The following is a 22768-nucleotide window of genomic DNA, read 5'->3' as shown; positions in this document are numbered from 1 at the left end:
CAGCAAAATATGCCGGCTTCAATATTTTTGACGTCTTTATTTCTTTTGTGACACTAGCTTGCACGGTAAACCACTTCAGCGTGCTTGTCATTTCGCCGAGGGTGATTATACTGTTTAAATAATAACTTAAGAAATACTTTATTTTAAAAGGCTTCCCGTGATCATATTTATGTAGGACTCACAGCGTGAAGTCTAGAATGGGAATGCAATATGCCATTTGTGACATAGTAAAACCAGTACAAAATATGTAGTTTTAACGTCTTTCACGCAATATGACCGGGAAAAAATCAACGTACGGATTAATTGATTAGTCTATTTTAAGGATAGCGATTAGTCGGGTTAATTTTCTAATCAAACCACAAACCCACTCAACATTCAATGCTTTATGAAAGCCACGGTTTGTGCGAGATAACAAAAATACGTGGGACCAGCGATTGTATAAAAAACAACACACTAAGATTATGGAAGCTTAATAATAATAATAATAATCGCTTTGCTGAATTTCTACGCATGGCAAACGATACAACACAACCTTTAGTAAGAAGAAACGGCAACAAAAACATAAAGAATTTAATAAGGAATATCAAGCTCAGCCGGAAACGGGCTTGCGTCGTCGAGGTCCATGCTTCTGAGCGTGCGCCCGTAGCAGACGACGCACGGCGGTATCCCCGCTTTCGCGCGTTTCCAATTTCGGCCGCACAGTGGCGGCACGGTTCGATCTCGAGGCGAATAGCTCAACATCACAATTTGCATTTTCATTCCAACCATTAAGAACTCAAGAAACAAAATGAAAGTTTTGCACATGGTTCATGCAAGACATTTGTGCATGGCATTAGGAGATAGATATTTGAATACTCACAGCTCTCCTAGGTTTCTCATATGTTGGGTCAAGCACGCACGTAACATTTGTTTATTTTAATAATTGCAGGAACGCTGTTTTGTGAAACTCTCGCAGCTCCTGTCAGGATGCCAGCCAGCCCCTTGGTTGGGGCACCTGACCCGCTGCCAAGTCACAAGAGTCATGGTGATGTAGACGGCCTGCTCTGCGTATGAACTCTTGTCAACCTGTCAATCGAAACCGAAACCATGCCACAATCTTCCCTGGCTAACTAGTTCCATGGGTGCGAAATGCGGACTGCTGCATGCTGGAATTTTATAAAAGTAGTGTATTTTTTTTTAGACGTTTATGTTCTACGTCGAATTTTTGAACGATGGTGTATTCGCCCTTAGCAACACCCCTAGCAACGGTTTGTTGTGAAACACCAGACTTGCGGCTTTCAATCCAATCCAGTGTCGTAGCTGTCTGGCTGTCTTTCGTCGTGCCCGCGGCAATCGACGCTTCGCACCATGCTTCGCATTTCGCGGTCGCAGTTATTTTGTATTGTTCCTGCGTAGTCGTGCGACGTTCTACTCGCACAGTTCATAGGCCTTCTAGTTCCACGTCGTAGACACCAGCTTTACGACACACCCCGACTCCGAGACAAGACTGGCCGAAGGGCGACACTTTCACATCACAAGGTAGGCACCGAAAAACTGGCTCCCCCAGCCATTGGGCCGAAATTCTTTGTCGTGACATCCTGACAGCGTGTGCTGTATGCCGTAAATAGCCGCTGTATTTCGTTTCATCTTGCACAAGGGCGACTTCCACTATTGTGCTCCCATAGGTTTTAAACACGGCGTCAGCTGTTTTGTGGCACAGCCTCCAGATTTTCCAACGATATCGCGCGAACGTCGATTGTCCCGTGGATCAGCGCTTTATCGCGGCGTGAAACAGCAGGTCAGTGGGTCTACTCACGTGTGGCAGAAGGCACATGCTAGCCTCGCTGACCTGCTGTTTCACGCCGTGATAAGGCGCTGATCTACCGGACAATCGACGTTAGCGTGGCTTCCGCAGCACTCAAACCACGCACTTGCCGCGAGAAGAATGTCTTGCGTTTCATTCGCACTCGGTTTCGTGCGAAGCCAAACGAAGCCACGAGCAGCCGCGCTTCGGAGAGCCGGCCTCTTCCGTTCGTGCGACCTTGGTAGCGCTGTCGTCGAGACTTTGGTCAATAGGAGAAGCGGGCAGAGCCAGGGCGTGTACGAGACGCAGATAGAAGGCTTGACACGCCAACCAGAAGCCGCAAATAATCGCCTAGCAGTGTTAGCGCGAAAAATTTTAACCTGTGCCAAAGAGTTTAATAGAGTAACTGTTTATGGCTGAAAATATAGTCTACGTGATGCTTCGATTATGATCGTGCAAAAAGGTGTAAGAATCGAATGTCCCGCTCGAACTCCGTTTTGCTCGGACAGAGTCTGACCGCTCGGACGTGGCTCAGACGCCTGGCATACAGATCATGTCGACCGTTCTCCTAGATATTGATTTTGTATGACCGTGATAGTACAATCACATGCATCATGTTTTCATTCGCCAAGGGTTAGTCCGACGCACTTATTAATTTTGTTTCTCGCGACCACTGCCAGGGTATTATTTGCGGCTTCTGGCTGGCCACATTCAAATCTGTGAAGACGCCCTGGGACACGCCCAGCCCGCTTTCGGCCAATGGCGCCTCTTCATTTGCTTCCTATACTTTCCAATGAATGGCCAAACTCTTTCTATGTATACACCTTTCCAAAAAACGCTCCTAGGCCACTGCCATGTTGCTGATGCTGATGCGGCTGGTGCGACTCTCGCGCCCTCTATCAGCTAGAAATTTTCTGCCACCCTCTGGGACTGTGAAGACCCGCTCGGCGTGGTTCTCTACCTATGTTTTTGCGGTTTTGCATTCAATGTTTTCTCGCCCCTCTTGAAAGTTTCCACTTAATTTTTTTTATGCGTGCTGCGTACCGTTTTTGTGTTATCTTCCACTGTGATAAATAAGGCTGGTAAGTACCTGCCATTCAAGCTTTTCTGCTCGACATTCACGGGAAAGGAAGGAGGTGAAGGACGTCGAACGACCCTCGACGCGATTTTGCAAACATTGTTCTTCCCCCTCCCAGAGATAATCCGCGTAGAATCCTCAGTCGTCTCCAAATATAGCTGTCCGGGTTGGGGTGAGAAACGGGTCAGTCGCGTTTGTTTCTTTGCTTTGGTGCGGTTATGAGAAAAGGTAGCTCTTCCCAAAACGGGCCCCGAGACGAAGTCATCTCTGATTCCGTCCGATCATCAAGATGTGACTGTCGTCGACTGTGACTGTGTTATTTGAGATCTTTCTCAAATAAATTCTTTTCGGATAACGCTGCATCGTGTGGTACGTACGATATATTGTTTGAATGTTACCACTTCCTCAATTGTATGTCCGTGTCCTGTCCATCGGTAAACACGTTATTTGTGAGCTTGAAAAATGCATGCCTTGCGGCCCTCTTCTGTTGCAATTTATTTTTGACAGCAAAGCGCTTTGTCGTTTCACATGCGGTGAATCCTGCGGCGCCGTCAAAGCTTATCGTAAGAAATAAACACAAACAACTAGAACTATACATTCCAATCGAACTCGTTCTGTCGCGCGCGTACCCAACAAAAATAGTTTAGTTTTTTTTTTTTTTTTTAATGTGGGACAATTCTTTCTCAATGTCCTCGGGAAAATACATGTAGCATGAAACACAAAATATAGCGGGAAACGACGATAATTTATACGCCAGCAGTGTTTGAAACTGCGCCTACACAGGCTGCGCCTATTGACATCACAGTCCACTTGGTTAGGGTTAGGAGGGACGCTGGTGAGAGTCTAGCCTCAAACTCAGTGACTGGGCTCGAAAACAGTTTGTTGCCCCTGGGGTTGAGTGTTTTTTGGAAAGGTGTATAAGGATGGCTAGTTGGGCTAGTTGGTTTTGCATCATGATGTAAAACACCAAAACAACAGAGACGAAAAAGAAGGGAGAACTGGACAGGACGTGGCGTATTACACCATGGTTTCTACGTATAGCTCTGCCCGCTTGGTCTGGAGGTCGATGACACGAAAACTTTATCACGGGTGACGTCAGAACTGTGCAGTGTGCAACCACGTCCTTTCTTATCTGCTGGCCTGCTTTCTTCAAAGCGACGTGCTCCTGTCTGATCGTAACGGCTGTACATGCCGCTTCGGCAGCCCTGATTCCACAATCTTCGCTCATCACTCTGGACAGCTGCCGAGCTCACGTGCTCTGCGGCACGAGCAGTTCACGCAACTCGCTCGCGCGACTTGTCGAAGTGTTAAAAACAGTTGTGTGCAATTCCGCAACTCCGCCTCGGAGGTTGCGACGGGGAGGGCTGCACATTTGCCTCTACCGGACTCTGAGCCACGGGCATTTGCTTCTTGCGCATCCAACATTGTCATGTGGCAGGAACCCTAAACGTTTCTTCAACTGCTGCCATAGTTCTACGGAAATTTGTGCAGCTGAGTAAACCTACGCATAGACCAATTTTCTTGAAGCGTGGACCAACCACTGGTCTCTATTGTAGTAGGCTGGATTCAAATCGGAAGTCTGTCGGTGGCGCCACCGGCAGCCATTGCTTGGCACCAAGCAATACGTGCCTTGCACGGGACGTCATATGGCTCCATACCATTCCTGTGCCCGTACCCTCTGGAACATACATTTTGGCAGCATCGAATCTGTTCTTCTCCGCAAAGTTCTCCGAGAGGAAGAAATTCATTGGTCCTAAATGAGTGCTCCGGAAGGTACGGGCACTGGAGCATGGTCCGCAGCAATGGTGGCTGATGTGACGTCAATGCAAGTCGTGTATACACGCAAGTCTATGGGAGAAACACACAAAAGAAGGAAATTAAAGCTTCTACACAGTGTTCGAAGGCATGTATTTTACGATGTGCTGCAATAATTTTATATTGTGTTTGGAGGTTGAATTGCAATTTCTCAAGCATTCGAATGCCCATTAAAATATTGTGCTATAGCACCCATGGCTGATCTGGCAAGCTTGCTCTCGTGGTGGAGTGAACAAATAAACTTGCTGTCAATAATGCCGTCGTGGGGGAGCCCAGAAGTTGCTGAACGTCAACAAAGTTCCATATTGGCAGCGTCTTTCCGGGAGTGAGCGAAATCATAGCAGAGCCTTCAAGCTTGTCACCTGCTAAACCCGACTCATTGAAACCGCCACCAACTCCGAGGTACCTCTAGGTAACTCTCTTCTCAGTGAGCTGCTCTACATTTTTTGCCCAGTAGAGTCACTCTCGACAACAAAACATTTCTATATAACAACCGCGAGGGTTGTCAGATTTAATGTTTGTGCACTAGCTATTTGACAGGCTTCCCGACAGCAGCCAAAAGATTCAGTGACGACAACAGTTTACGAGCGGGGGAACGTCACTTTTCTTTGTCTTTCCCATAGAGTTTTATGCATTAGCCAATGTCAAGTGATGGGCGCTGGTGGCACCACTCCTCCCTATTAAGACGAGCCTCGATCCGTGATCCAGCTTACTACAACAGAGATCAGTGGCACCAACTAGCCCAGGTACTGATGTCGCTGGCTTTCTGGCGCAATATAATAAATAACATGCTGAAAAGAGCAGGGCCATGACATGACGTGGTGAGGCTAGCCTCTGTGATGCAGCTTCTTCGGTAGGTGCATCCCCTCTGACCTCATCGCCCGTCTGTCTATGCTGAAAGAAGCAGTGGTGAATCTCCTTCGTGGGATTGCCAATGGGAGCAGCTTCATCTCCATCTTTGGCAAACTCCACCGGCGAACCAACTCCATTGTGACGTCGGTCAACACGCACGACTGAGTTGAAACTCTATCGGGATTTTTCCCTTAAAGTGTCCCCACTAAGAATCTCAAAACACCGCGGTGAGTATAACAGTAAAAATATTATTTTTAAGTTGGCAAAATGAATAGCATGAGACAAAATTAAAAAAATATATTCCTGAAATCTGGTTGCATGAATTAGTACCTAATGTACTGAAATAATGAATACTGTCACGGGTGGTGACCAAAAGAAAACAGAAAATGAACAAGAAGAAATAAACGTTTAATGTGGCGAACTTGTGCCAAAAATAAAAGGGTACAAAAGAAAACAGCAGAGCGTCGCGGGCGTCGATATCGGCGAAACCGCAGGATCGAGCGCAGAGGCGAGACTGACTCGACAAGGTCGCGAGCGGCGTCTTATCTAGAGTGAGTCACTATCTCGAAGATTCGGCGGAGAAGGTTCGAGCGTAGCGCGCTCGCGGCGAGAATGTACACGCACTTTCTAGAACAACATAAGCAGGGATAAACGACAGAAGTTAGGTCCGGAGCAAGAATAAACGAGAAAGTACTAGAAGTCCGTGACCCTGCGCGCGGCATTATCCCCCCCTTTAAAAGCGCATCGTCCCGATGCAGCACAAAACAAAAAAACAAAAAAAAAACAAAAAAACACAAATCCTTAACAAAACGGTAGCAAAATCGCGAGCCACAGTTCACAGTTCTCAGTTCACTCGTCGACAAGAGTAGAAAGTTCTATCGTTCGTAATACGGCTTCAGCCGGACGACGTGCACCACCTCGGGTCGCGGCTGACGTCTTGCAGATGGGCGCGTTCCGAGGTGGTGCACGTCGTCCGGCTGAAGCCGTATTACGAACGATAGAACTTTCTACTCTTGTCGACAAGTGAACTGAGAACTGTGAACTGTGGCTCGCGATTTTGCTACCGTTTTGTTAAGGATTTGTGTTTTTTTGTTTTTTTTTGTTTTTTTGTTTTGTGCTGCATCGGGACGATGCGCTTTTAAAGGGGGGGATAATGCCGCGCGCAGGGTCACGGACTTCTAGTACTTTCTCGTTTATTCTTGCTCCGGACCTAACTTCTGTCGTTTATCCCTGCTTATGTTGTTCTAGAAAGTGCGTGTACATTCTCGCCGCGAGCGCGCTACGCTCGAACCTTCTCCGCCGAATCTTCGAGATAGTGACTCACTCTAGATAAGACGCCGCTCGCGACCTTGTCGAGTCAGTCTCGCCTCTGTGCTCGATCCTGCGGTTTCGCCGATATCGACGCCCGCGACGCTCTGCTGTTTTCTTTTGTACCCTTTTATTTTTGGCACAAGTTCGCCACATTAAAAGGGTACAAAAGAAAACAGCAGAGCGTCGCGGGCGTCGATATCGGCGAAACCGCAGGATCGAGCGCAGAGGCGAGACTGACTCGACAAGGTCGCGAGCGGCGTCTTATCTAGAGTGAGTCACTATCTCGAAGATTCGGCGGAGAAGGTTCGAGCGTAGCGCGCTCGCGGCGAGAATGTACACGCACTTTCTAGAACAACATAAGCAGGGATAAACGACAGAAGTTAGGTCCGGAGCAAGAATAAACGAGAAAGTACTAGAAGTCCGTGACCCTGCGCGCGGCATTATGTACACGCACTTTCTAGAACAACATAAGCAGGGATAAACGACAGAAGTTAGGTCCGGAGCAAGAATAAACGAGAAAGTACTAGAAGTCCGTGACCCTGCGCGCGGCATTATCTCCGGGCTGGAAGTGAACGTCCCTACGACGAAGGTTGTAGCGGCCGGCGTCGACGCGTTGCTGGTCTTGAATCATGAGTCGGGCGAGCTGGCGGACTTCTTCGGCGCGTTGAGCAACCGCCTGGGCGTCGTCGCTCTCGTTGTCAGATGGCTCATGGGGCAGCATGGCGTCCAGCATGGTCGTTACCTTCCGACCATGCGTTCTTCTTGTTCATTTTCTGTTTTCTTTTGGTCACCACCCGTGACATTTTGGTGGAGGTGCGGGGTAACCGCATGCCCGTGCAGCGCTCCCCCCCCCGAGTTCTTGCAGTGCAAGTCCGAACACAAGCCCCCAAGAACCCAACGAAGACCAGACCGAGATCCGACTATGTCGCCGGAACCTTGGCCTACCCCCGGAATCAGGACCCTTGCTACCCAGCACCTCCACCAAAATGTCACGGGTGGTGACCAAAAGAAAACAGAAAATGAACAAGAAGAAATAAACGTTTAATGTGGCGAACTTGTGCCAAAAATAAAAGGGTACAAAAGAAAACAGCAGAGCGTCGCGGGCGTCGATATCGGCGAAACCGCAGGATCGAGCGCAGAGGCGAGACTGACTCGACAAGGTCGCGAGCGGCGTCTTATCTAGAGTGAGTCACTATCTCGAAGATTCGGCGGAGAAGGTTCGAGCGTAGCGCGCTCGCGGCGAGAATGTACACGCACTTTCTAGAACAACATAAGCAGGGATAAACGACAGAAGTTAGGTCCGGAGCAAGAATAAACGAGAAAGTACTAGAAGTCCGTGACCCTGCGCGCGGCAATACAATCAACGTTAACTACAACCCTTTACGTTGCGAAGACAGTTGTGGCCGACAACGCTAAGAAGCGCAAGCTAGGTCGCTACGTCTCGGCACGACAGTTTGCGCTTCTCCTGAACTTTCTCGGTGAAAGTCGAGTTTTCTCGGGGACTGCTACAGAGAGCTTTGTTACCAAGGAGGAGCGAGATACACTATGGGGCGTAATAGTTTGAGAGTTAAATGCCCTTCGGCCATAAAGAATAACTTTCTGGAACTCACGTGCATGCCAGACGTGGGCTTGCGACCTGAGAGTCTCGTGTCCCTAACAAAAGACCGGTGCAAACCTGCCAACTCTTCCGAATTTTTTGTAAAATGTATGAATTGGGACTAATTCTACGATTTTACGAATCTTGCTTCAAATTTTACGAAAAAAAGATACTTTTTTCATTTCTATTTTTTTTAACATTTTTTTCGTAAAACCGTTGCTGGCGGTACCTCACACTGCCACAAGAGGGCGACAGGTGCCGTCCACGGCAGCGTTGTGGTTTTAACTATCCGTCTATCCGGGGGCCACATATCCAAAATCAATCCAAAGCCCAAAGCCTTTGTTTGTGTGTTTGGCGGCGCATGTTGGTTTGGCGTGTTCAGACGTGGTTGGGCCTCTGTTTCGGCCAGTTTCGAGGCGAGAAGTGCAGCGTCTGTGTTTGTTACACGTGTAATCATAGCATTCCTCTGGTTGCGGTGGCTTCGCGGTGCAATGGCAAATTCCAAACCTAAAAAGAGGTACTTTCAGGTGTTCTTGAAGTCCTACACGTCGGAATTCCAGTGCTTTGTGCCGTCCAAAAAGGAGAGAAGTTTGGATTCTGTAGCACGTGCACGTGTAACGTAAGCGTTTTGCACGGTGACAAGGCTGACATTAAGCCTTGCCACCTTGCGAAACAGCCCCCCCCCCCCCCCCCCCCCCCGCAATTGCGTGAGTTTTACGAATTTTAATGTCCACAGGTTGGCAGGTATGCCGGTGGAGGCGCGAGTGATGGGCCGTCCCTAAACGCGGAGCAAGAAAAATTATTATTTTTTGTGGGGACGGATTTCTCTCGAGGGGGCGGGCGTGCGCCCCCGACAGTGGACGCGCCGCTGTGGGACTTCACGGCTGCAGCAGCAGCTTCGATAAGTACCGTGAATCTCTTGGATCATGAGCAGACACCATGTTGCTTTTTACCTTATTGAACACTAATGTACAAAACAATGTGGTGCGAATGTATTGCCTCGTGGTGTTTTCCACGAAAGCTTGGATATCGGGGCTGCAGCACATATCTAGACCCACTCGGAGACAATAAATCCGTGACATTCGAAAAAAAAATAATATTGAGTTTAGGGTGCACACTATTAGACACAGGTATAACTAGAAGGGCTGTATAGCGTTGTGGCGTGTTACATAGTTGAATTATATTATGCAGGGGTCTGTGGCTGAAGGCGACATGGCAAAGGGAGGAGAGGAGGAACGTCCTGCGCAAGTGGCATGCCCCCTACCACCGAATGGTACGAACGGTCTGGAGTTGATACGGCACGGGATCTGCTGTCCATTCGGCAGGACCAGCTGGCTGTCCAGCGAGAACTGCTGGCCACACAGCAGGGTCTGCTGGCCACCCAGCAGCAGCAGCTGGCAGTTCAGCAGGAAATGCTGCTCGTGCAGAGAGAGGCAGTCGATGCACTCCGTCGACTTGCAAGCGTAGGTGTTAAGAGAACTGTAGTGTAGTGCACTCCCAATTATTGTTGTTAGGCTGATTTTGGTCAACCCTACTTTAGCCAGTTAAGTTAGAAGGCAGTGTTCTTAGACTCAAACTGAAACCAGATATGATTTGTATGTGTATTTGAAGTGTCCAACAGCGAAGGCTTTATTTTGTTTATTTCAATGAAACCTTCCAGTGCCATAATGCTAATGAAAATTGGCAAGCCTTGAGACAAAATTTTTTCAACTTATTGAAAATTACCATACTGTGCTCGACAATCCAAACTACTACGTCTAAACCGTGGTTCAATAATCCACTTCATCGTTTATCTCATAAAAAGAAAAGATGTTTCAGGAGCGCTAAAAAAGGAAATACTTGGCCTAAGCTTGCCACTTGCTCTTCCGAATAAAAAACTATGTTAAAGGGGTGTTAGCACACATTCTTTCTGATAACTCTAAGCAGACATTCTTTCTGCAAACTCTACCTAATATGTTAATAAACAACCCTCGCAAATTTTGGAGATTTGTACTCTGAAATTAATCTAGTGAATAGCTCTTCTAATAACATATTGAATAGTGAATGTGTGAATATTTAAATAGTGCGTTTTCTGATGCTTTCACTATTTCTACACCCATTACTGGAATTTCTCCTGTTATAGAGAATGATTTTCCAATGGATTCAATTGTTATAAACATTCAGGGTGTTTTCAGCGGTATAGAAACCCTCAAAATATCTCCATCATGTGGCATAGAGGAAATCATTACGAAGGCTCTCACTAACACTAAATTTTCATCCGGTCTTTACCTCAAAGATATTTGAGCAGTCCGTGGACACAGGGGTGTTGCCCTCTGACCGGAAAATTAGTAAGTAGGCCAATATCACTCACCTGCCTCTACAAGATCCTCGAGCATGTCATTTACAGGCACCTGATTAACTTCCTGGATTCCTGCAATTTCTTCACCAATGTGCAGCATGGCCTCTGGAAACGCCTTTCTATTGGGACCCAACTACTTATTCTAACTAACGATTTGTTTAAAAATCTTGACACCGGCTTTCCTACTGACGCTGTTTTGCTTAATTTCGCCAAAGTTTTTGCTAAAGTCCCGGACAATCGCATTCTTCTTAAACTTTCTTTCCTAAAACTAGATCCTCATGTTCCTAAGTGGATTGAATCATTCCTTATTCATCGCTCTCAATTCGTTTTCACTAACAGCACATCCTCCTCTTTCTCTCCCGTTTCTTCCGGTGTTCCACAGGAAATTGTGCTTGGGCCTTTGCTCTTTTTAATCTACATTAATGATCTCCCTCTTCACATCTCATCCTCTGTTCATCTTTTCACTGATGACCTGTGCTGTTTATAGACTAATAAAAAACCCATATGACCATGTTGCACTCCAGAACGGCATTTAAGGGGAGACACTGCTCTTTGAAGCAAAATTTTACTAAGAAAACACATTTTTAAAAATGTGTTTTTTGAAGTTTGGCAAGCACTTATCATCTTGTCCTGAAGGATTTTCGACATATTGAATGAGGGCTACAAATATATTAAATAGGCTGTCAGGCTTTTTGTGGGTGCCTTTTAGGCATCCGGCAAAAAATGATTTTGAAACTGGAAGGTTCAAAAGTGTCATAAGTAATTTATAAATCATCCTAGAGCTTTCATTTATACCTTATTGGATTGCACATACCTCTCAGTTCACTGATCTATGTTTATTTTCTGAGCCAGTATTTTAATTTGCGTTAATCCTTTCCATAATCATTGCAAATTAAATTTTTAATATTAATAAATCTAATTAGGTTACCTCAAAACAAAGTACACATTTGTAGTCCGATTGTAATGCCAAATAAGCCATGTAAATTTCATTTTATTTGAATCGCAAGTTATATAAAAAAGCTCTTGAAGCAGTGTGTCACACATGGCAGATGTGTCTCAACATTAGCAAATGCACACACCTTTGCTTTACACATTCTTGCTTCCAGCCCTTAAACTCGTTAACATTCAATGGCACTACCATTCTGACTGCTACACAGTAAAAATATCTAGGCGTTCGTTTAACCACTAATATATCCAGGAATGTTCATGTCGACGAGACAATATCATCCTCAAACCGCTCACTCGGTTTTGTTTGTCGCAATTTCAACTCTGCCTTTTCTATCCTTAAACGTCTCCTTTACGCCATGCTTGTTCGCCCTAAACTAGAGTATGCTTCAGCTATCTGGCACCCACATCAGTCTTTTTTTAACTAACGCAAATCGAATCTGTCCAGAATCGTGCTGCTCGATTTATTTTTTCTAATTAGTCTCGCTTTTCTTGTGTCACTGCAATGAAATGTCAATTAGCTCTTCCTGATCTTTCCGTTCGTCGCAGAATTTCCCGTCTTTGCCTTTCCATAAAATGTACTATTCGGAACCATTACGACAGTCTCTCCTCAGCCAGCCCAGCTATATCTCTGCAAGACTCGATCATTCGTGCAAGATTACCCTTCCCAAGACCATTTCAACATTCCCTTCTACCAGAAGCTATTGTAGACTGGAATGGCCTTCCAGATGATATTGTCACCATCACCGATAACGCTAAAATCAGAACTGTACTAACCATGCACTCCCCTCTGTAATGCCCTTCGGGGCCTTGAGGGTAATTCTAAGTAACTAAAGAAACAAATAAATAATATTCCGCCACCAGCGTGTGTTCGTGTAATTATAGGAAACTGGCCTCGTTACTGAAGGACTTGTCACGCGGCAACTCTGCCGTCAGTGTAACTAAAATGCATCATTCGCAAGCGCAGGCAAGGACGCCACCAAGGCAGCTCCAAAGGGGAAAGAGAACAGAGTAAGGGTGGATTTACTCGCCCCACATACGCCTTTGATCAGACTTCTCGACTTCTTTCGTTAACACAGCCATTCTCTTTTCTTCTGTGCTTTAGGAGCACCTAAAATGCCAGTAACTCGTTGTCTACGAGTAATCTAATAAGGTGAATGGTGAAAACTGCTCTGCAACATGACTGCAAAGAGCTTACCAAGGTGAAAAGTTGTTTGGCAAAAGTTTCCTATTGTATTGCTTGCAACGCGTCTCAAAACCTCTGGCGTGCTTTTAACTTTACTAATGTGTTGCGTAACAGTTTGCATTTTGTGCATAATGCGCTCCCCTTTTCCTGCAGGCTGTAGAGGGACAAGCAGCAGCAAGTGCGCACCAGTCGTCCGCACTGACTTCGCTAGTGCTTCAGCTCGTCGGTGTGCAGAATCTCCATCCGCCAGCCGAATAAAGTGGGTCTCTATGCTCCATTTCATTTTTGGCACGGGTTACACCACCGTTACTTGAACATCTCAGTTGAAAAACTGCCATAGGTGTCCGCTTTGCAGAATTGTTAAAAGCGAGCAGTCGCAGTCCCGCTGTTCTTGCTGCAGCGGCCATTTTGTAAACTGTGGCTAGACCAAACAACATCTGTGCCTCGATGGGCTTCTCAAGCGTGGCACTGCTCCCCATTGTAGTTTGCTGTGGCTCGCGTGTGGTGTCCGCATTTGAAGACCAACTTTCCTTAACTGGTATGTCGTAGTAATCTTAGATTACGCCACAAGTGAACTTGACATGCAGAAAGAAGGAATTTTTATCAATGTAGACTGCTTTGTAACATCTTCCAACTATTCATATTTGTTTATTCAAAGTGTTCAATAATGGCCGAAGTGTCTCACTTGGTGCACTTGTTAGTAACAGGAATACAAAGGATTTCCAGCAAGGAAGCCTAAGGAAGCTCGAGCACTTCTTAAAGGACACATGCAAAGGACTAATAAAGTTTTTTAAAACAGCCTGGTTGGGAAAAGGAAGTCATAAAAGGAATTCACAAAGAAAATAAAAATTTTAAGAGCTATATTCACGGCGCTATACGAATTTGTAGTTGGCGCCGGCGGGCGCTGCGGAAAAGTGGCTGCTAGTTGTCACGTGACTGGTCGCTATTTGTCACGTGGTGCTTCCGCTCTATCGGAAGCTTCCTATGGTCTCTAAAAGTTAGTTATTCATCTTTATTTCAAGTGCAACAAAACACAAAGATTAATCGGTAACTTTTCGAACCCAAAGAAAGCTCCTGAAAAAGCGGAAGCAGACGTGATAGACCTGTGTGCCGGTCAGATGACGGCGGCAGCGCTGCGGGGTAGACAAACTTGCGCGGCGGTGGCGGTGTGGAGAAATGAGTTGACGGCGGCGCACCACGCTCAGCGTGCAGCGGCGGCGTGACTGTGAGTCGACTTTGAGACGGCGCACAGGTCTATCACATGACTTGCGGCGGCTCCCACGGGCGCAACTACAAAATCATTTTGTGCCGTCAATATAGCTCTAAAATTTTTTTTTCTTCGTTCTAATTTTATTTTATAACATTCTTTTTCCATCTGGTCTGTTTACAAAAAAAATGTTTTTTTACTTCGCATGTGTCCTCAAACTTTTAGTACTTTATCGTTAGAAGTTGGAACCGCGTTCCCGCAAGATAAATCGTGATTTGATAGAACTGAAACGTGATCCGATCCGAAACCTTGCCGGCCAGCAGCTTTCACGCGATCGGTAGATCTGTTTGGTGTACTTTAACCTTGCACCTGCTTGTCACTTCGAATACGATAACTTCGTTAATCGTAGTCTGCTGCTTCGATATTCAGTTGCACAATAGGATAAACTCGAAATTTGGTGCCCTGTTCCTCCGCGCAACTCCGCGTCCGTTGCTTACGCACGTCACGTGGTTCGCACATATAAGTACTATGTCGAGCACGTGTGGGTTGTGTGATAAGCAGAGCTGGTTTGCATTTTGAGCAGCTGAAAGCCACTAAGAAAATAATCAGACTTGTACCCGTCACTGAAAAAGTAACCGATGACAGTTACAATCACTTTGCTGTATAAAGTACCCGACTACAATTACAATTACAGCCTCAAAGAAGTAATCGAAAAATTACTCTAAAGTAAGCAATTACTTCCCACGTTACTTTTCATTCAAACTTTTTTTATGATAGCATAATCCGTGGAATCTCGCGCTCAGTTGTTAAAGAAAAAAAAAAAAAAAGCCTCGACTGTTTTTGCTTAAAGCGCGAAACACACGTACAACCAAACCGTCCGATCCGACGTCTGACCGCGCAATACGACGGTCGGAGGCAAGGGTTTTCAACGCTCTCCGATGCTGCGGAACCCCCTCGCCCCCCAAGGTCATTCCGGCAGTCCGCACGTCGGATCGGACGGTTTGGTTGTACGTGTGTTTCGCGCTTAAAGCTGAGTGAGTGATGGCACACACCTAATCCCTCACAAGAGGCTAGATAAAGTCATTTTTCATACCCATAAGTAGTCTCCGGTGTAGAAATAAAAATGTACCCACGAAAAAGAAGCATAGTAAAGTGGCCTACTAATCCTCACAGCCTCGTGCTTAATAATTTCGAAAAAAAAAAAGCCCGTTGCCCGGAGCTGAATAACTCCAACTCCCTCCCCCCCCCCCCCCCCCCAAAAAAAAAAAAAAAAAGAAATGAGGAAGATTGTAATGGGGGGTAATTTTGTAATCGATTACAGCAAAAAATTAGTTCAACTAAAAAGATCATTACCCCTTAAAGGAAGTAATCGAAGCGTCACAAAATTGCAGTAAAAATAATCAATTACAAGTAATCTTGTAACACGTTACGTACGAGTCTGGAAAGTATAGAGGCTCACAAAGTTTCAAGTTTTCACACCTTTTACACTGTTATCCCATCTACCTAGGTCCCTAACCACTCATGTTCATCTGTGCTGCTCAGCGCTATTGAAATTGCTCCCGTGCGTGTCTAAGACACAAGCTGAAGTGCAATGAAAACTGATCTGAGCTGCTCCTAGCCTGCTCCAGAACATAGTTTTAGCTGCTCCCAACCTGCTCCTAAACAGCTGTTTCAGTTGCTCCCGTGGCTGTTCCCAAGGACATTTCGTGAGTTCCACCCCTGCACTAACTACGTCACCGGACCTTGTCAAGTCCATTCAATACTGCGACGGGCTCCGTGATTATAGGTTACAACATGTCGACTTGCCACTCCGTTCTCGTCAAACATTCTATTTCCAAGATCATTCGCGATTATAATGAGGCTGATTATAGATGAATAGATCATGGGTTGACAATCTTTTTTGACCATTACATTTAAATTGTCCTCTTCCATCAGTAGAGGAAACCGGCATTATTTAAAGCTAAAATGAACAGTCTTATAAATATGTTTGTTCCGACAGCCTGAGTATGCACTGATTCAAATAACCCATGGTTCACCAAAATGCTGCTCTTTTTGCATAACAAGAAAAGGCTATTTGCAAAGGCTAAACGTGTTAACACCTCAAGCTTTGGGTGCTTATAACTTTGCCCTTAAAAACTACAATAAAAAGTTGAAATTGGCTAAGTTTTGTTTTTATGACTCGCTGTTTATTTTGAATGGTAACCCAAGGAAGTTTTGGAACATGGTGTCACCAAAAAGCAATAACTCTGCCATCAAACCAAGCCGCGACAATGGCGATCCCATACAAGAAAGCGACTGCTCTGCAAATTACGACCCCAGCCAAAATATTACGTCCGTGGGACGCCGCATTCTCAACTAATGCCGATAATAAAAATGCGACCCGCCGCAAGCCGCTGCTCCTTAGCGGGCGGCAAGCGGTTTGTCGATCGCCAAAGCAACATTGGGCCGTGACGTCAGTATCCTTCTCTTTTTTTCCTCTGGTCCAGGAGTTGCGCGTAGTGCGCTTCTTTGAGCCACTACCACAGCTACTTCGGCTTGCGATTGGCGTGTTTAGCCGTTGCTTTTATCTGTAGCCCGTGTAGCTTCGGTATAGATTTTTGTTTATTTGCTTGTGAGGACTTCAAGACTCGTTTTAGCGAGCAACTCGGTGCGCCCAAGACTGCCCAGCTGTTCCTCGAAAGATGCCGAGCGCAACTTGTAGCGCTGTGGGCTGCTCAAACAACCCGCTGTGCAACCCGGAGGTGCTTCTTCACAAGTTTCGAACGGACCGGAAATTGAAGAAAGTGTGGGTGAACGCTGTTCGATGAGTGGACTTTGGACTTCGGCTTTTATGCGCCCGAGGAAAAAAGAACGAAAAAACAGAGGCGTACAGCCCAGCACTCGTGTGTTCGGACGCCGCAGCTCGCGCCGTAGAGCCTCAAAGCTTCGTGTCTGGGACTGACCCGCAGCGCGAAAGTGAGAGGGCCCCCAGTACTGTACGTCACTGGCAGCACAGCGTAGAGCAACGCCGCTCCATCCACAGAGCCCCGATGACAATTTAGGTCTAGCGACGAGTACGGAAGACCACACACACGGCGACAGCCGCAGAGTACGGCACCGAACGAGTTCACTTGTTGTCCAGTCGCTAGCTTTTGGGTATACAAGCGACGAGTACGGCATAGCGCAGGCATGGCGGCGGCCGCCGAGTACGGAATCGTACGAGTTCACGGGTTTTCCAGTCGCTAGCTTTTGGGTATATGCACTAGCCCTTGCTACATATGCTGGATAACTACCACGTATACAGAATTAAAACAAAATCAGCTTACCTCCTATCTTTAGACGGCTAGCGCAACAGAGGTAGGTGCCGCTCGGCGTGCGTGCTCGTTGAACGAGAACGATCCTGACGTCACGTTCACATAGCGGTTGATTTCGAGCGTTGCCGGAGCCTCGAGCGGCTAGTTTCGGGTTTGTTGGCCGCGCCCCAAACAAAACTTTGAGGGGTCCATATCTGTAGAACTACGCACAATAACGAGAAAAAAATTGCACCTTGCAGTTCAGGGACGCTGACTGGACTAAAAACAGTCATAATCCCAAAACCGAAAGTATGGACCGGAGTTGCCCTTTAACGTTTGCTCGGCTGAAGTGGAAAAGGGTGGGAGGAGCTTCCACTTCGTTCTTGACCTGTCACCGACTCTAGGTGCATCTTTTTAGCCACACCTGCACTGGTGAAGAAAATTGTAGGGCAATGTATTTACGGTTCTATCTCGATACACATGCCAGAAGTACACCACCTTGCACTTTCTTACACATGCCAGAAGTACACCACATTGCACTTTTTCACACCGGTGCAGGTAGTGCAACTAAAAAAATGCACCCACTCAAAAAAAAAAAAAATTTGTATCGGCCCACCAAAGCTCTGTCAAAACCTCTTTGAACACAGTGTTTTATCAGCCAAATTTTATGAAAATGTGTACCAAAAGAAACCCTGACAGAGACATTTACGACAGCAAACAAGTGGACTACATTGACTGCTTAGGCTTATAAAGAGAAACAAAAAAAGTAAAAAAGGAAGAAAAAAAATATCTGCATTACGATTTAAGAGCATGTCATTGCAACGAACTGGTGAGCATAGAATGTGTGAAGTTCTGCGAGCACATGATGTATGTGGATGCAAAAACATGCCTTCACCCCAACCCAATAAGTGATTTCCCACATCAGAAGCCGCCTCGGTGGCTCTGAGGCGAGAGCACCGGCCTACAGGTCCTCAGGTGGCGGGTTCGAATCCCGACCGAGGTGCCCGCAATATGACGGAGGCTTATTGCAGAGAAGGCACTGTGTAACCGAGCTCCGCAGGTGGTCCAAATTAATCCTCAGTCCTCCGCTGGGGCGTGCCAGATGCCCGTCATAGGTGCCAGATGCCCGTCATAGGTTGGGCACGTAAAACCCCCAAATTTGACTTTCCCACATCAGAGCTAAAATTTGTGCAGCCACCCACATTACATGGATGTAGAACTGTACACCTTCTGTGCTTCCCAGTCTTTGATGAGATATGATTAAGCTTGCACAGCGCGACTCCAGTGAGCTGAATGATTACGGCAAGCATGCCAAAACCGCAGAGCATGACAAGCTCGATGAGAGAGGGCGTCCACCTTCCTGACTTTCCGACGCTGCATTGCTAGTGTTCTTTCTTTGAGGCTCCTAGTGCCAGTGTCGCTGTTGGTGTCGCTACTGTCATCATTGTACCCGCAGTCAGACTCTTCCTACACAAAGGGGTCTGGGGCAGACTCCGGAACGGAGCTGTGTAAGCAAACATTGTGCAGAATAGCACATCCTGTTGCTAAATTACGTGCTCTTTCTGGGTCGTAGTGCAGAGCGTGGTACTTCTGCAGGCACCGGAACTGGTTTTTCAGTTTACCAATGCATTGCTCAACAACAGCGTGTTGAGCGGTGTTGGCCGAGGCCAGACTCGACAAGACGCACCGCTCAACACGCTGTTGTTGAGTGCTGCCTCTTGCTGGGGTTGCCAGAAATAGGGGTGAGTAGCCAGGGCTCCAGAGGTAGCATCTGTCACCTGCAGACAAAAATGGAACCGTATTTGCCATGAATGTTCTCGCATAACATTTCCAGGAGTTGTCTGAAAGTGCACTTGTACTAAAATGGGGCTACTGGTATGGTTTTATGACTTTCGAGAGGACCTGCTGATTGAAAGTCAAACTGGCAGGAAAAAATGTTATGTCGGTAATTTAATTGGCTTGCTCAACCATGTAAATAATGTCTTGCAAACCTGCATCGCCCATTGTTGTTTACCTCAATCTTGGGTAGAGGCTACAAGGAACAGCCACCAGATCTTTTGTTTCGTAAGTATATCTGACCTAGCAATGTCAGTTGTGCTGCTCTGACCATTGGCCACTGAGATTGGTCGTTTAAAGTTATCTAGAAGCACCATTTTTTCCTGCTACACAAAGAAATTTGAGCTATCAAACATTTTCATCCCTGAACCAGTGCTGGTAGCTTGTAATCGGAGACTTGGGTGGGCAGATTACGTACTACGAGATGAACACTTGATGGGTCCAGTGACAGCGTTACAAATATTACAGTTATACCCAGGTTCTACATTTAAAATAAAAGATACGTCGAATAAGAGTACATTCATTAGTGGGAAGAATGGTACAGATCTTGGGGCTTTAACGGAGACAGAATAATCTCATTGGCTCGGGCCAGACTCTCTCGGGCCACAATTATTTGGCTCCTGGGTTAGCATGCTATGAATTTTGGTGTAAGTAGGAAATAGCCTAATGCAGGACGCCAATCAACTGCTCTTCGCTGCAAAACCGAACTGTCGGCGCATGTCAACCGAAGCACGTTTTTGGGGCTGAGAAACGTAAGCGGAGATGATCGAGCAAGAAGAAAAGTATGCCAGTCATTCCAGAGTATCATGCCTGGTCTGTGAGCATCATGGGAGAGGTACGATTACAAGAACCAGAGGCACCTTGTCTCCGGCTTAGCGAGAGACCTAACGGCCATCGACTCATCTGTCTCCCGGACCTGGTTTCCTCTGTGAATCTTTACGTTTGGCCCTGCGTTTCGGGGTTAAAGGCCGACGACCAGACTCGAGATTCTGCAAGGCAGAATTTCCTCCTCACCATGGGAGAGGAGGAAGCGAGGGAATAGTGGAAAGCGCAAACTGGGCGTCGGTTTTTAAGGAGCAGACGTATGCAATCCTGGAAGTAACAAACAGCCTGTCGTGGGAAAACCAAGGTTCGGCACGTAGGGGCAAAAAAGCCTGCACACGAAATATAGGCAGCATGCCCGGCTGCCTCCTTGATACCGAAGCAAGCCCTTAAACAATCAGCAAAAGCAGAGCTCTGTGTCATAAGTGTGCCGGGACTCCTCCAACTAGACCCTGAACCCGGAAAACGCGACACTTGGTCTCCAAAAACTGAGAAAAAACAGGGTGACCAGATTCTGACAAAGACTGTATTTCGACTGACTAAAACAGGTTATCTACAATCAAACAGCAAAACGTGTGAAGGGGGAAATGGTGAAAACTAAGAGCTGAAGTGGAGAGGAGCAACGTCCTTTCCACAACGGGTTGTTTCGTGCGTGCCCGTTTTCTCTTCGCTGGGGCCGCGCCACTACGGGAAGGGACTGGGGAATGTCTCCTATATTTCTAAAACTTGTCGCGCAACCCGTTGCAAAATGGCCGAGTGGCTTCCCCGACGGAATGTATCCTGAATGGTCGCATGATCTGACCTAGAGACCCGTTAAAATAATTTTTGATAGGGGCTGTAGTTTCACGAAAAGGATTGGGACAGACCTCACAGGTCTCTCAAAAAGCTATGATGGGTCTCTTACACCCCTCAGGAATTGTTAAAGGGTACTCAGGCCCCTTAGAGAACTTTGACGGTCATCTAAACTATACTCGCCGTCCACGATCAAGCCCTTGCAGCATGCTAGATGAGCGCTTAGTTTCGAGGCCTTCAAAAACAAATATCCCTTCCACCCCTCCGAGGGAAAGCAAGGTTCAACCTGTCGTGCTTCCTCCAGCAGCTGTCGATGCTCACACATCGTGGACATGGCAGGGTTAGAGATACTGTGCTTACGTTCATACTTCTTAGGCCATGCCCGTTGGCGCTGCTTCGGTTTAAAATGGTCAGTTTGGTCTACAGGGGAGATGCGAGGCACGGCACCACGAACGAGCTCCCATTTTCCTCTCGCTATTGTCGTTGCCTATTTTTTGTTTGTACACTGTTGGAACGTGCGCACTGTTAATGTGGAGACTGCACATGGTAATTTGCCGAGAAAGACTGGCGTGTGAGCAGTATCGCGAGGTCCCAAGGTGGTTTTTTCTGGATGTCTGCTGGTGGCTTAAATAAGTGATGTTTTTCTTTCTTGCTTTTGTAACAGTGTTGTTAGAGAATTTAGTATATTTTACCCCTCCATTCAATCGAAATTGTCACCGATGGTAAGGATGCAGATTTGTGGTAATGAACTGTCCTCTCATGTTAATATCTTTTCAGATATATCAGTGTTTAGAAGGGAGCTAATTTTTTATCTTTTCAATTCCTGATTGCATGTTAGTCTTTTCTTTTTTACAAATGGGGTACATTGTGTTAAGTCATGTACTACCATTTTATGTGCCACCACACATGACCTAGTGGTCGTTCTGGGGCATGATTCAAATAAAGCATTATTATTATTATTGTAAGGTATGCCAAAATGGTGCAACATCCAGAAAATTTACGTACAGTAGGCTGTGTCTTCATTTACATTTTAGCAGCACTTGTCATCTTAAGGTAGGATATTCTGGCATATGAAATGTGATTGTGTTAATGATACAAGCTCACGAGCATATTTTGTCTGGTGCATCCCGCAGAACTTGGCTTGATTCGAGCGGCAGCGTGTTCGCTGAACGGCATCTGCTGTCTCTGCAGTCTAGATCAGGAATGAGGTAAGACTGCAACGGAAGCGGCTACGTAGATGTCTGCAAGGTGAGTGATGCATGGAGCCATTTCTTTGTTTGATATTGCGTTTCAAGAGAAGATGAAGCTGCGGCATTGTCTAAAGGTCCTGGTTTCTGCTTCCGCCTGGTCAACATTGCTGCCCCATGAATCGTGTCTCATCGACTCTTATACTTTTTGCGAGCTGACGTTTGGGCTTGTTGCTTTGGATAGAATGCTATGGTGGGCTTGGCCTGGAGCCAGCTGAATGTCTTTGTCCATGAAGCCATAAACGAGGACATAATAATAATTTATTGCATATGAACAAAGCGAGGTTGAAGTCAGACCTGCCTAAGCCACATTGGGCTTGACTGGCAGCGTCTTGGATGCTTGACATGGATGCTGCTTTCCCATTTCGGGGTCGTGCTGTTTCGCCTTTTGCTCTAAGGGCTTGTTTGTACGTCTGCTTACCTGGTGTGCCCCGTGTGATAATTGCTTAGCGGAGGGAAATCTTTAACGCGGTGAGAATCTGTTTTATTTGTTTCGGCCTCCTCACGCTTCGTTGTTGTGCGGTTGTGTTGCAACCTTCCTTGCATCGTCGGATCCTTTGGTCTCTTCTGGAGACACGCATTTGCATTCTTCTTGGCTAGAAAGGTGTCACCCTGTGTCATTTTGCCTGATATGGCAGTTTGCGCAGTATGTCTCTCCTGAGTGCTTCTCTTCCGGGTGTGCTTTGC

The 22768-nt window shown here is 46.5% G+C and overlaps 1 protein-coding gene across 4 annotated transcripts; it reads left to right on the top strand.

Annotated features, from left to right (window-relative positions):
* The first annotated feature begins 990 nt into the window (after positions 1-990).
* On the top strand, positions 991-22385 carry LOC120848304. Of its 4 annotated transcripts, none has more exons than XM_042288103.1 (5): positions 991-1047; positions 9628-9899; positions 10712-10763; positions 13059-13164; positions 21968-22385. In XM_042288103.1, the coding sequence occupies exons 2-5, from the start codon at positions 9690-9692 to the stop codon at positions 22044-22046; spliced, it is 447 nt and encodes a 148-aa protein (XP_042144037.1). In that variant the 5' UTR covers positions 991-1047; positions 9628-9689; the 3' UTR covers positions 22047-22385. The 4 variants fall into 4 exon arrangements, 3 of the variants coding, with proteins under 3 accessions (XP_042144037.1, XP_042144036.1, XP_042144035.1); XM_042288102.1 differs by lacking the exon at positions 991-1047 and adding an exon at positions 1320-1518; XM_042288101.1 differs by lacking the exon at positions 991-1047 and adding an exon at positions 8806-8953.
* The last annotated feature ends 383 nt before the right edge of the window (positions 22386-22768 follow it).

This window comes from Ixodes scapularis, unplaced genomic scaffold (assembly GCF_016920785.2).
Source record: "Ixodes scapularis isolate PalLabHiFi unplaced genomic scaffold, ASM1692078v2 ptg001158l_1___fragment_1__unscaffolded, whole genome shotgun sequence".
NCBI classification, from domain to species: domain Eukaryota; kingdom Metazoa; phylum Arthropoda; class Arachnida; order Ixodida; family Ixodidae; genus Ixodes; species Ixodes scapularis.
This window is presented reverse-complemented; position numbering and strand designations above follow the sequence as displayed.

What these genes read in the sequence shown, in the direction of transcription:
- LOC120848304 (XM_042288103.1), top strand. Translation starts at nt 9,690, where the DNA reads ATGCCCCCTACCACCGAATGGTACGAACGGTCTGGAGTTGATACGGCA. An exon ending in CACTCCGTCGACTTGCAAGC is followed by an intron (nt 9,900 to 10,711) that starts GTAGGTGTTAAG and finishes TTTACCTCAAAG; the next exon opens with ATATTTGAGCAGTCCGTGGA. An exon ending in GCCCTCTGACCGGAAAATTA is followed by an intron (nt 10,764 to 13,058) that starts GTAAGTAGGCCA and finishes CTTTTCCTGCAG; the next exon opens with GCTGTAGAGGGACAAGCAGC.